Below are 13871 nucleotides of genomic sequence, written 5' to 3'. Positions count from 1 at the left end.
CTGGTGAGTATTTGCTTCTGATTGGGGGGCTGTCTGTAAGCAAGGACTGGGCTGTCTCCCAAGATCTGTGAGAGTGATGGGTCGTCCTTCAGGATAGGTTGTAGATCCTTGATGATGCGTTGGAGAGGTTTTAGTTGGGGGCTGAAGGTGATGGCTAGTGGCGTTCTGTTGTTTTCTTTGTTGGGCCTGTCCTGTAGTAGGTGACTTCTGGGTACTCTTCTGGCTCTGTCAATCTGTTTCTTCACTTCAGCAGGTGGGTCCTCCCCCCCATAGACTCATGAAACCTGCACAATCCTGGTCAGTTTCATGCCTCCCCCCCATAGACTCATGAAATGGACACACTCCTGGTCAGTTTCATGCCTCCCTCCCATAGACTCATGAAATGGACACACTCCTGGTCAGTTTCATGCCTCCCCATGGACTAGTCTCATGAAACTGACACAATTCTTGTCAGTTTCATGCCTTTCCTTCCCCACCCCCATAGACTCATGAAACCTGCACAATCCTGGTCAGTTTCATGCCTCCCCATGGACTAGTCCCATGAAACTGACACAATTCTTGTCAGTTTCATGCCTTTCCTTCCACACCCCCATAGACTCATGAAATGGACACACTCCTGGTCAGTTTCATGCCTCCCCCCATAGACTCATGAAATGGACACATGCCTGGTCAGTTTCATGCTTCCCCATGGACTAGCCTCATGAAACTGACACAATTCTTGTCAGTTTCATGCCTTTCCTCCCCCCCATAGACTCATGAAACCTGCACAATCCTGGTCAGTTTCATGCCCCCCCCCCATAGACTCATGAAACTGACCAGATTGGTCTTTTTTTTTTTTTTTTCACCATTGAGATGGGCAGTCAGGAAACTGACAAGAATCATGCCAATTTCAGCCAGGCTTTTCCAGGGTCCCTGGCTGGGGAACAGCTCTGACATGCAGACTGCCCCAGTGATCCTGGAAACCCATCCCAGGACTTCCAGGCTGCCAGTCCATGTCAGGGAGCTTGGAAGCCCTGTGGTCCATGACCCCATGGCATTATATGTGGTGGGGGTGCCCTGGAGTTGCAGACCTTGGAAGCCCAAGCTCCCCAGGCAAGCTGGCAGGATTCCATCAGAATTCTGCTTCTGGCTTATTGGAAGTGCATCAAACCCAATACGTTCCCACAGAACATTTCAGGTTAGACAAATCAACATTTTCCTGACTAGCTTTAGTCATTAACAGACTAATGCCAAAAGTCCAGACTACTCTTGCTGAGAGCAGCCACAGGGGCCCAACCCACTAACCAACCCTTAGGCTTGCATTGTGTAATCATGCCCCAGCCGGAACTTGAGCAAGTACTTTTTCTGCTTAACTACATCCTTTGTAATCGTCACAGAATCCACTTTCTTTAATCCCAGTTTTGGAAAAATATCTTTTACAATCCTCAAAAGCATCAATCAGAGCCAACTGCCAAACAAGTCAAGTGGGGCAGAGGGAGGTGTGAGTGAGTTTGTGTGTGTGGCTCTATTTTAGTTTGAGACACTCCTGGAAAAACAAAAGGCCATGGGCTACCATGGGTCTTTGACGTTTACACTGTTTTTGTTTTATTGGTTGTTTGTTTTTGTTATAAGTTCCTAAACAGTTTAATGTCTGCACTCACTAGGCATGCTCTAATTCCAGCAGAGGTAACCTTGGAGTGGATGAGTGGTTTATAAACTACATTTAAAGAGTTCAGAATGTTCACTCATCCAGCAGTGGGATTTAATAGAAATCTATAAGTGTGTTATAGTATGAAAAAAAACAAACAAAAGATAGCCTAGGGAGCCATTGCTTTGTCAAGCCTAAGTCACAGGAGTGGTGTTATAGCTCTGCTGGTCTCCAGATATTAGAGAGGCAAGATGGGTGAGGTAATCTCTCTTACTGAACCAACTTCTATTGGTGAAAGAGACAAGCTTTCAAGCTTACATAGAGCTCTTCTTCGGGGCTGGGCCTAAAGTCATACATTTTAGGGCAGTCTCAACAGGATGACAGCCTAGAACAGGGGAAGTAAATAGGTGGACCCAGACCACCAGATATTTTTAACAGACCCCAAAATCTTTTTATTTACTTGTTATCATTATTATTTTTATTATTATTTTCTCTTTAGTCTGGATCTTGACTATACTTTGCAGGCTTAACTTGGTCCACTTAGACAATAGATGGCCTACTTGGAAGGGCAGATTCTTATTACACTAAGGAGCCTTCATGTAAAGGAAAATTAGGCTGAGAATCTTGTCCCTTTATCTTCTTGTCAAACAGAAGCCAGGCAATAGAAGCCCTTAAAAATCTAGGTCCTAGATGTAGTATTCAGTTTCCTGAAGCCTGAATGTCAGTTATGTGAAGATGGATTCAGGCAACCATGTAAAAACGAGATCAGTTGAGAATTATTTGTCCCTATCAGATGAACAACACAATCCCCTAACCTTCCGCTCTGTCTGACAGCTCAACAGTAAACACAAAGGATCCATGTGTTGTAATGATTAATATTTATTGATACTTTTATAAATACTGATAACACTGAAAATGTTAACACTTAATTGAATTAATAAATTATTATTAAAACACATATCTACAGATCAAAGCTGTACGTTCTAGTTAGGTTTATTCCAGGGAGTACATTTTTCTCTACCTTTAAACTATCATTATTTACAGAATAATTCTTTTTTGAAATGACAATTTTTTTTTGCGTCGTATTTTCCCTTGGATTCCTTCTATGGTTGCAATATCCCTTATTATTCAGTGTTCCCAGCCTATCAATTTTTTTTGTAGTTCATCCAGCAAAATAAAGAGCGCCCTCAACTGCCACTGAAGTCAACTCAGCAGTTATTTAGCAATTTACTGGGTTGGGCCCTAAGCTTTATGGGCTATGTTGCTGTGAATGCTTGAGACTTCAGGGTGCACTAGGCACTCTAGTCCTAATCTGTAAAACATTTAAGCTTGTGCTTAACTTTAAGCATTTGTGGCCCTATTGAAGTCCAATTAAGCAAAGCAACATTTAAATGTGAAATCCTGACCCCACTAAAATCAATGGCAAAATTCCCATTGACTTTGATGAGGAAATGATTTAATCTGAAGTTTTGCAAGATCAGAGCCAGCGTATTCAGCATTCTGTGAAATCAAGCCCTACGTGCATTAAAAAAAGCCCTGTTCTCCTTTCAGATTCCGTCATTGATCTCACCTTAACAATATGATCTGCATTAATCATATCCCATCTAAGAAATAAATGTTAATTAGAGGAGTACTTCTCTAGCCTAGAACTCGTATACTTTTCCAATCAGTAAAACTCTTGGACTTAATCTCTCCCCACTACATTTTTTGTTTCACATCAAAATGCTCCATACACAAATAAAAAAAAATTCCTTATAAACTCTTATGTATAATCTTTCCAATTTCTACTTGTGCTGTGAATAAATCTGAAAATCATTTGACTTTGTTTTATAGTTCTGACTTGCTCTCTATCCCCTTTTAGATTTTGCATCAGCAACACTAAATGCTTAGGCTAAATGTAAATGTAAGTTATATTTGTGAGCCCTTAGTTATCAGATTCCAAACTGTACATACAAAGTATCAAAAATGAACCTTATTTACACATTTCAATCTCTTTCAATTGAGATTTTCTGCCAGGAGCCCATTATTGCACACATTGGGCCAGCTCCTCAGTGGTGTAAATCAGTGTAGCTCCATTAATTTAAATGGGGCTATGCCAGTTTACAGTTTTGAGACTGGATCTATAGGGAGCAATATGACTGAATGACAGCTCAGAGTCCCAAACAGGTTACATACAGTATTTTTAACATTGCTTTTCATTGAATTGATGCCTCTGAATGGTTATCCAGCAGTACGGTGTATAATTGCACCAAAAAAAGCTAACTGGGATTTTTCTCAAATAGTCTATCAATTGATTTCAATAACCTTAAAAAACCCAAAACAACATTATGCTGCACAAAAACATTGTCTTCAATGCAAAATACCCACAAACAACAGCACTTCTTGTATGTTACAAACAACGTCTTAGGATGCTCAGTAGAAATATTTGCGTTGTTCATCATTAGAATTAATTGTGTAAATGGTGGCTTAGAAAGCAAATGCAAAGGTTGGAATAGCCAATGGCCTCTGCTGTTAAGAACCATGTGACCTGCATTGTTGTCTGTAGCACAAGACTGAACTTCTTAAAAGCAACTGAAACTGGAGTGTAATTGAAGCACAAATTAAACAGGGCAAGCACTATTTCTTTGAATGGCATCAAATGTCTAGGTCCAGATGTGTCTACCAACCCTAACTAAAATATCCCAAGGTTGGGCCTTGAAGATTTAACAATGATAATAATAGAGATAGCATAGATTCACCGTCTTCCCTCATTAAATATACCTAAGAGGATTATTTACATGAAATTACAAAACAAGTCATGAAGATAACATAATTTCTTTTGTAGGGAAGGTAAAAATGCCCATTTCTGCTGCTTGCTCCTCTTTCATATGCCATAGACAAGGTGGCCATGAACAGTTTGTTGGAAGTCCAACTTGCCAACTTTGGTTTGCTAGGTTGGTCCATATAGACACCCACATACACAGCCACCAGTTACAATTGTACTAGATACAGGACATTAAATAAGGATGCATCACATGAGAGACCAAGTGCTTATCAAAGCACACCTACTACATGCTATGTATTATTCAGAATCCCAGTTTCCAATCATTTCCCAGATGCTCCTCCCTTTGCTGGGTCTCCCTCTGCCTACTCCTCTCCATTTGGCTGTGGCCAAGAGTCGCGGGATATTCTTTATATTTAAAGTTGTTAAGTGCCAGCAGCCATATTTATAACATTAACTTTCACAGCTGGCCCCATTAAACACAACCTTGGGAGCTGCAGGGCAATCATTTTGGAAAGCTTCCAGGTTCTCTGCCTTTGCTGAGGGACCTGTTATGCTGGATTCGGGGTGGCTGGGCATGGAAGAGCTATCAGGATTGTCTTGGAGACAGGAGTTCTCAGCTGCTTGAGCCAGGCACGATTCTTTGGTACCTTCGTGAGTACGTCCATTTCTGGAGCTGTCATGATGCCCGTGGTTACCTAGACGGCTAGAAGCGACTACAGCTTTCATTGCAGCCTATTTAAAAACAAACATGAGGAGTTAATGAACAGCAGAGGTGCAAGGATGCATTTCAGAGATTCGCTACTTGGATGTAAGTTCAGAAAACTCTGATACTACAAGAAATGGCTGTAATGGTTCCCAGGCCTGTGTTGATAAAATAAAAAGCCCTTGACAAAATAACCTTGGTTCTTCGATAGGACCAGTGGGACAGCTGCAGCGGCACAGGAGCTAGCAAACAGAGCTGTAAACAGAGGAGTTTGAGTGGGAGTTCTGTTGGAGGAGAAGATTAACAGGACTTAAGTGGGAAGGAGATGACAGATACGGAGGCAGCTGTGGGAGTGACTCGTGGTGGAAGACACATTGAGGATGACTGGATGTGGAAGCTGTGGTATGTACATGATCCTGGAGGGGAGACCTGGTAAGAGTTTTTTCTGCATGAAATGCTGTCTGATAGAGCTGATGGAGGAAAAGATCCGAGGTTTGGAGGTGGAAAGTCTCGTTGGGTTCAGGAAGGGGTTTGAGCAGATGATGGAGCAAAGATATGAGGTATCTGAAGGGAAAAGCTCAGACTCACAGATGGAAGCAGGGCTGGGGAATTCTGAGGGGAGACTGGGTGAGGAAAGTGGTCAGTGGAAGCATGTGACTAAAAGGACCAGGCAGAGGAAAAGATGGGCTAGTGAAGGAGAAATAGAGCTTAGGAACAGGTTTGCAGAGTTGGAAAATGAAGAAGGGGCTCGGCAGGTACTTGTTGAAGGTGGAAGGGTAAGGAAGAAGAGAAGAGAGGCTAGTCCTATAGGAAAAGCAGAAGAGTCAAGGGAGACTACACCAAATATGAGCCCCAGGAGGATACAGGATGGGTTGAAGAGGATTATAAGGGAAAATAGGAATGAAAAGAACTTGCAGCCAGAGGGAACAGGGGAGAGACTGGAGAATAGCACTGTCACCAGGAAAAGGCAGGTCTATGTGATCGGGGACTCTTTATTGAGAAGAATAGACAGGCCTGTAACTAGAGCTGATCCAGAGAATAGAAGAGTGTGCTGTCTTCTGGGTGCTAAGATATGGGATGTAGATCTGAGGTTGAAAAGGATCCTAAAGGGAGCGGGAAAGAATCCCCTAGTTATCCTTCATGTGGGAACAAATGATACGGCTAGATTCTCGCTGGAAAGTATTAAGGGAGACTATGCTAGGCTGGGGAAGACGCTTAAGGAAATTGAGGCTCAGGTGATCTTTAGCGGGATCCTTCCTGTTCCTAGAGAAGGGCAACGAAGGTGTGACAAGATTATGACTGTCAACAGATGGCTTAGGCAGTGGTGCTAAGGAGGGCTTTGGGATGTATGGCCACTGGGAGGCATTCACAGACAGAGGACAGTTCTCTCGGGATGGACTTCATCTGAGTAGGGAAGGAAATAGACTTCTAGGATGGAGGCTGGCACAACTGATAAAGAGAGCTTTAAACTAGGAATTAGGGGGAGATGGTTGGGAGATGTCCAGGTAATCTCCACGCCAGATTTTAGCATTGAGAGGGAAGAAGACGAAGTAAGAAAGGATACAGCCGTGGGTAGGAGAATGTATATAAGGAGCGAGGGCGGTGTGGATACTAGTCTAATGGGTTATACTGGCTGTAGAATGACTGTGCCTAATAGGGTACAAAATGTGAGCAAGGCCAAACAGCAAAAATTAAGATGTTTGTACACCAATGCGAGGAGCCTAGGTAACAAAATGGAGGAACTAGAGCTACTGGTGCAGGAAGTGAAACCAGATAATATAGGGATAACAGAAACATGGTGGAATAGTAGTCATGACTGGACTACAGGTATTGAAGGGTATGTGCTGTTTAGGAAAGACAGAAACAAAGGTAAAGGTGGTGGAGTAGCATTGTATATCAATGATGAGGTAGAATGTAAAGAAATAAGAAGCGATGCAATGGATAAGACGGAGTCCGTCTGGGCAAAAATTACATTGGGGAAGATAACTAGTAAAGCCTCTCCTACGATAGTGCTTGGGGTGTGCTATAGACCTCCGGGATCTAATTTGGATATGGATAGAGCCCTTTTTAATGTTTTTAATCAAGTAAATACTAATGGAAACTGCGTGATTATGGGAGACTTTAACTTCCCAGATATAGACTGGAGGACCAGTGCTAGTAATAATAATAGGGCTCAGATTTTCCTAGATGCCATAGCTGATGGATTCCTTCATCAAGTAGTTGCTGAACCGACTAGAGGGGATGCCATTTTAGATTTAATTTTGGTGAGTTGCAAGGACCTCATAGAAGAAATGGTTGTAGGGGACAATCTTGGCTCAAGTGATCATGAGCTAATTCAGTTCAAACTAAATGGAAGGATTAACAAAAATAAATCTGCAACTAGAGTTTTTGATTTCAAAAGGGCTGACTTTCAAAAATTAAGGAAATTAGTTAGGGAAGTGGATTGGACTGAAGAACTTATGGATCTAAAGGTAGAGGAGGCCTGGGATTACTTTAAATCAAAGCTGCAGAAGCTATCGGAAGCCTGTATCCCAAGAAAGGAGAAAAAATTCATAGGAAGGAGTTGTAGACCAAGCTGGATGAGCAAGCATCTTAGAGAGGTGATTAAGAAGAAGCAGAAAGCATACAGGGAGTGGAAGATGGGAAAGATCAGCAAGGAAAGCTACCTTATTGAGGTCAGAACATGTAGGGATAAAGTGAGACAGGCTAAAAGTCGAGTAGATTTGGACCTTGCAAAGGGAATTAAAACCAATAGTAAAAGGTTCTATAGCCATATAAATAAGAAGAAAACTAAGAAAGAAGAAGTGGGGCCGCTAAACACTGAGGATGGAGTGGAGGTTAAGGATAATCTAGGCATGGCCCAATATCTAAACAAATACTTTGCCTCAGTCTTTAGTAAGGCTAAAGAGGATCTTAGGGATAATGGTAGCATGACAAATGGGAATGAGGATATGGAGGTAGATATTACCATATCTGAGGTAGAAGCAAAACTCAAACAGCTTAATGGGACTAAATCGGGGGGCCCAGATAATCTTCATCCAAGAATATTAAAGGAATTGGCACCTGAAATTGCAAGCCCGTTAGCAAGAATTTTTAATGAATCTGTAAACTCAGGAGTAGTACCGAATGATTGGAGAATTGCTAATATAGTTCCTATTTTTAAGAAAGGAAAAAAAAGTGATCTGGGTAACTACAGGCCAGTTAGTTTGACATCTGTAGTATGCAAGGTCCTGGAAAAAATTTTGAAGGAGAAATTAGTTAAGGACATTGAAGTCAATGGTAAATGGGACAAAATACAACATGGTTTTACAAAAGGTAGATCGTGCCAAACCAACCTAATCTCCTTTTTTGAAAAAAGAAAAGGAGTACTTGTGGCACCTTAGAGACTAACAAATTTATTAGAGCATAAGCTTTCGTGAGCTACAGCTCACTTCATCGGATGCTGTAGCTCACGAAAGCTTATGCTCTAATAAATTTGTTAGTCTCTAAGGTGCCACAAGTACTCCTTTTCTTTTTGCGAATACAGACTAACACAGCTGCTACTCTGAAACCTGTTTTTTGAAAAAGTAACAGATTTTTAGATAAAGGAAATGCAGTGGATCTAATTTACCTAGATTTCAGTAAGGCATTTGATACCGTGCCACATGGGGAATTATTAGTTAAATTGGAGAAGATGGGGATCAATATGAACATCAAAAGGTGGATAAGGAATTGGTTAAAGGGGAGACTGCAACGGGTCCTACTGAAAGGCGAACTGTCAAGTTGGAGGGAGGTTACCAGTGGAGTTCCTCAGGGATCGGTTTTGGGACCAATCTTATTTAATCTTTTTATTACTGACCTTGGCACAAAAAGTGGGAGTGTGCTAATAAAGTTTGCAGATGATACAAAGCTGGGAGGTATTGCCAATTCAGAGAAGGATCGGGATATTATACAGGAGGATCTGGATGACCTTGTAAACTGGAGTAATAGTAATAGGATGAAATTTAATAGTGAGAAGTGTAAGGTTATGCATTTAGGGATTAATAACAAGAATTTTAGTTATAAGTTGGGGACGCATCAATTAGAAGTAATGGAAGAGGAGAAGGACCTTGGAGTATTGGTTGATCATAGGATGACTATGAGCTGCCAATGTGATATGGCTGTGAAAAAAGCTAATGCGGTTTTGGGATGCATCAGGAGAGGCATTTCCAGTAGGGATAAGGAAGTTTTAGTACCATTATACAAGGCACTGGTGAGACCTCACCTGGAATACTGTGTGCAGTTCTGGTCTCCCATGTTCAAAAAGGATGAATTCAAACTGGAGCAGGTACAGAGAAGGGCTACTAGGATGATCCGAGGAATGGAAAACTTGTCTTATGAAAGGAGACTTAAGGAGCTTGGCTTGTTTAGCCTAACTAAAAGAAGGTTGAGGGGAGATATGATTGCTCTCTATAAATATATCAGAGGGATAAATACAGGAGAGGGAGAGGAATTATTTAAGCTCAGCACCAACGTGGACACAAGAACAAATGGGTATAAGCTGGCCACCAGGAAGTTTAGACTTGAAATTAGATGAAGGTTTCTAACCATCAGAGGAGTGAAGTTTTGGAATAGCCTTCCAAGGGAAGCAGTGGGGGCAAAAGATCTATCTGGTTTTAAGATTCTACTCGATAAGTTTATGGAGGAGATGGTATGATGGGATAATGGGATTTTGGTAACTAACTGATCTTTAAATATTCAGGGTAAATAGGCCTAATCCCCTGAGATGGGATATTAGATGGATGGGATCTGAGTTACCCAGGAAAGAATTTTCTGTAGTATCTGGCTGGTGAATTTTGCTCATATGCTCAGGGTTTAGCTGATGGCCATATTTGGGGTCGGGAAGGAATTTTCCTCCAGGGCAGATTGGAAGAGGCCCTGGAGGCTTTTCACCTTCCTCTGTAGCATGGGGCATGGGTGACTTGAGGGAGGCTTCTCTGCTCCTTGAAGTCTTTAAACCATGATTTAAGGACTTCAATAGCTCAGACATAGGTGAGGTTTTTCGTAGGAGTGGGTGGGTGAGATTCTGTGGCCTGCGCTGTGCAGGAGGTCGGACTAGATGATCAGAATGGTCCCTTCTGACCTTAGTATCTATGAATCTATGAAGAGACAAGGGTCACATGGAAATGGAAATAAAAATATATATATATTTCCATATGTGCTATGCTTCTTGGTTCTAAGAAAGGATAATGAATAGCTTTGATCAGAGACCAATGTATTCTTACAAGAGATCTAATCATATTAGGCCAACCGCAGGGATTTCTTTTAGTTTAATTGTATTAAAATTTTCCAATCAAATGTATTTTATATTGTATTAAAGTGTATCCCTAGGCCCCAACCCTGCAAAACTTAATGCGATGTAAGTTCAAAGTCAATTTGGACTACCCATCTGGGTAACGTTACAAGCATGAATCTTTGCAGGATTGACGCCCTAATGTGCATCTATAAGTAATACAAGTAAATACAAATACAAGACTTACAATATTTTCATTACTAAAACTGGTTTTTAAAAAGTAATTTGTTCATTTAAATTTCTAGAGTGAATTTAATGTCAGAGAAAGGTTCTGGAGCGACAGCCCTGGGTAGACAGAGGACTTCAGTCTGTATAGAACAGATAGAACATGGTCAGTATCAATTTCCCAAGTGTAAATCCAGATTTGGAGACATACCCCACCCCTCCAGAAGAAAGAGATCAGTTTCCATGGGCCATTCATTCCTTGGTATCTGTGCTAACAAGGGGGCCAATTCTTGTTGTGGCAACATCCATCCACTAGGGCTGGACTGAGATTTCTGGTTCGTTTCACACAGGCCACCAAAAAGACACCAGCTTGCAATGACTTTGAGATAGATTTGAAGTGATGCCATAGGCTCTGTCTCCAGAGTCCAAAAAGGTGTGTTTTCATACCACGTTAGCAGTTGCAATGTAAAATCCCAGTGAAGATGGAGCACAGGCTGGTTTTAGCTCAGCGTAGCTAGCAGAGGCCAAACACTGTACCCCTTACCTGGGGTTTATTCCAACTAGCCACCTCAAGGTAGAAACTACCTGTGCCTGGTCCTCACCAGAATCTTACACTGTGATAGCTAACGATGTAACAGCAGCCCTGGTTTTTTCAGTGGAAACATGGCTTCGGGCACAAAAAGCTTCATATCCTTTTACCAGTTCCCTGAGCCGTCCAGTCCCCCACCAAACTGTAACATTTTAATTAATGTTTGTCTATATGTGGAGTTATTCTGGAATAGCTCTTGGGCTGCATATTCATACCCTATCATAATCCACATCAGCTCGAAAGTGTAGACAAATCTCAAGTGTTTCTTAACTGAAACCAATGCATGCTGAAGAGCTGAAGATAGCAGATCTGGTTAGCAGTGACAATTTGTACAGTCTGTGTAGAAGGGAAATAAGAAATATACCAGAATGATTAACAGCAAGGCCCTGTAACATTACCTTCAGTTTCCGCCGGGCATTAAACTCTTGCAGTTTCTTTTGTGTGCTATCCATATGAGCAAATTTAGCTGCTTTGCCCGTGACCCAGGGGTGTTCCAGTGCTTGATGTACTGTTAGCCTCTTCTGTGGGTCCAAGACTACCAGTTTTTGAACCTGCAGCCAGATTTCAAACAAGTAAGTTTAAATATGTTTGTTCAAAAGGAACTGGAAATTTATCATTAATGTCATCTGCAGTCCAGTGATAGGGAGTGCAATTACAAGGGCATGCATCTTATTGCTGTAGGGCACAGAATGATCACCAGCATGAGTCAAGGAGAATTTATCCCATTGTAGAGTATAGCAAAAGTAAGCATATCATAGGGACAATTTAGGTCTTCCTGTAAAGCACGGAGCACTGTCAGAAGCCCCAATTCACAAATCACATGCTTGGTGCTTTCCTGAATTGGGGCCAGACACAGGAAAGAAAATTAAGATGGACCATTAGTCTGTTTTGGTTTGGCAAATCCTGTATTTTTTACCAATGGATTGATCGTAAAGCATTTTAATATTATCAGTTGACGGTGGATGATAATGATTCATAGATAATGCTGATCTGAATGGTTTTAATTTATATTTTGTTGCTGGAAACAGCGAGAGTTTTAACTTTAGATTGATTTCTGTCATCTTTTGCTGTTATTTTATAAGGCTCATCCATTTTTGTCTTTTCTTTTGGCTATGAATTGTACTTTGTGAGATTGGAAAGACTGCTAAATGGAGTCACTTATGTACTTTTCAAGACATTAGTACTTCAATATTGCACTTCAGAAGGATTGCTCTGCAAATCTGGTTTGTATTATTATTAAATATTATTATTATTGAATAACAGCTGTAACATAATAGAGAGCTTTTCACCCAGAGATCTCAATATGTTTAACAAAGCATCGCCCCCCTCATTTTGCAGATGGGGCACAGATTGATTTGTGCAAGGTCTCACAACAAGTGAATAGCAGAGCTATTCAGGATAGGACTGGCTGAGGGTAAGAGGGCTCTTGTCCCAAAATCAGGCTACACAGAACTAAAACCAATGAGTTCAGTATCTCACAGGGAACCTCAGGGTGTATGGCAAGGACACTTAGACTGAGGGCAAAGCACAATTGTAGTGATTTTTATTAAGATCAATAATAAAGCCAGAAAAGCTCCAAACCACATAAAAGAGATATTAATAACACAGTATTGGGGAATATCTGTGGTATAATTCTTTGCATATGCTCTTAGACTTTCATACTTGCACCCTTCCTTGAGGACCTGATGGTAAAAGACAAAGGGCCAGCCCTGTCTCTGGCATGCCGACCGAGTCCAGTGGTCCAGGTTCCTCAATGCCTAAGATTGATGGCAGATAACAATAGAGCGGAAGGGTCCAATGATGGAAGGCTAACCCCCTCCACCCGGTGGTTTGCCCTATTATAGGGCCAGCGCACGTTCATGAAGGTTCATTTTAATGCTCATGTCCAAATCTAACTTCCGCACCCTGGTAATCCTGGGATGCACTTATCTTATAGGTTAACATATGCATATACAGTAATGCCATTTAACTCATTATCATACAGCTCACTTATTGCTCAAGAAAATTTGTGGTTAAACATCTGCCAACAATGCTATCCTAAAACATCCAGGCCCAGTATCACTTCAGTATTTGTGCCGTGGAATGGTACAGTTAGGGTCCAACTCCTGCTGTTGAGCAAGCTATTCCTACTTCCCCAAAATCTAAGGGTGACTGTCAGGCCATTTATCTATGAGTCACAGGCCTACTATACTGGACTATACTTATGGGAACTTGCTTAAGCTAATGTCTTCCAGGACACAAGTCTGTATGTTCCTTGCATTACAGTTGAATATAATAAAGGTTACGCTAGCCCTATGGGCTACAGTATAGAAAAGTCACACACATAAAATAAAATTAAAATCACACTCTGAAGCGACACTACTATACCAGTAAAAGTTTCTGGTGTAAACCTGGCCTTATAAAATTCTTCCCTGACAAGAAGCCAAGCTATCCCCTCATGTTACCTACAATACCGAGGTCATAATTTCTTCCATGTCATGACATCTACATCTGTGGCCTTGGGTAACTTACCAAGTCCTTGGCATTGAGGGAGACTTCATCCCACCAAGGGGAAACAAACTCATAGTCACAGTTCAGTATCCTGCTGTACATGTACTGGTCCCCTCTTGGATCAAAAAATGGTTCAAACCCACAAAGCCTGAAAACACAGTGGGATAAAATTAAGAAAAGGGAATTTGAGGCTACGTACAAGCAGCAGGGGACAAGTTCTGC

General features: G+C 41.5%; 1 protein-coding gene across 1 annotated transcript in view; it reads right to left on the bottom strand.

Annotated features, from left to right (window-relative positions):
* Nucleotides 1-2490: 2490 nt before the first annotated feature.
* The window catches only part of LOC119848485 (calcium/calmodulin-dependent protein kinase type IV-like), a 51257-nt gene continuing 39876 nt past the window's right edge, over nt 2491-13871 (bottom strand). The window contains exons 9-11 of the mRNA XM_038384418.2: nt 13671-13797; nt 11558-11710; nt 2491-5123 (exon numbers count right to left, since the gene is read on the bottom strand). Coding sequence (XP_038240346.1) covers nt 4842-5123; nt 11558-11710; nt 13671-13797 — 562 coding nt within the window. The 3' untranslated portion in view covers nt 2491-4841. The remainder of the gene's footprint in view (nt 5124-11557; nt 11711-13670; nt 13798-13871) is intronic.

This window comes from Dermochelys coriacea, chromosome 25, assembly GCF_009764565.3.
Source record: "Dermochelys coriacea isolate rDerCor1 chromosome 25, rDerCor1.pri.v4, whole genome shotgun sequence".
In the NCBI taxonomy this organism is placed as follows: domain Eukaryota; kingdom Metazoa; phylum Chordata; order Testudines; family Dermochelyidae; genus Dermochelys; species Dermochelys coriacea.
This window is presented reverse-complemented; position numbering and strand designations above follow the sequence as displayed.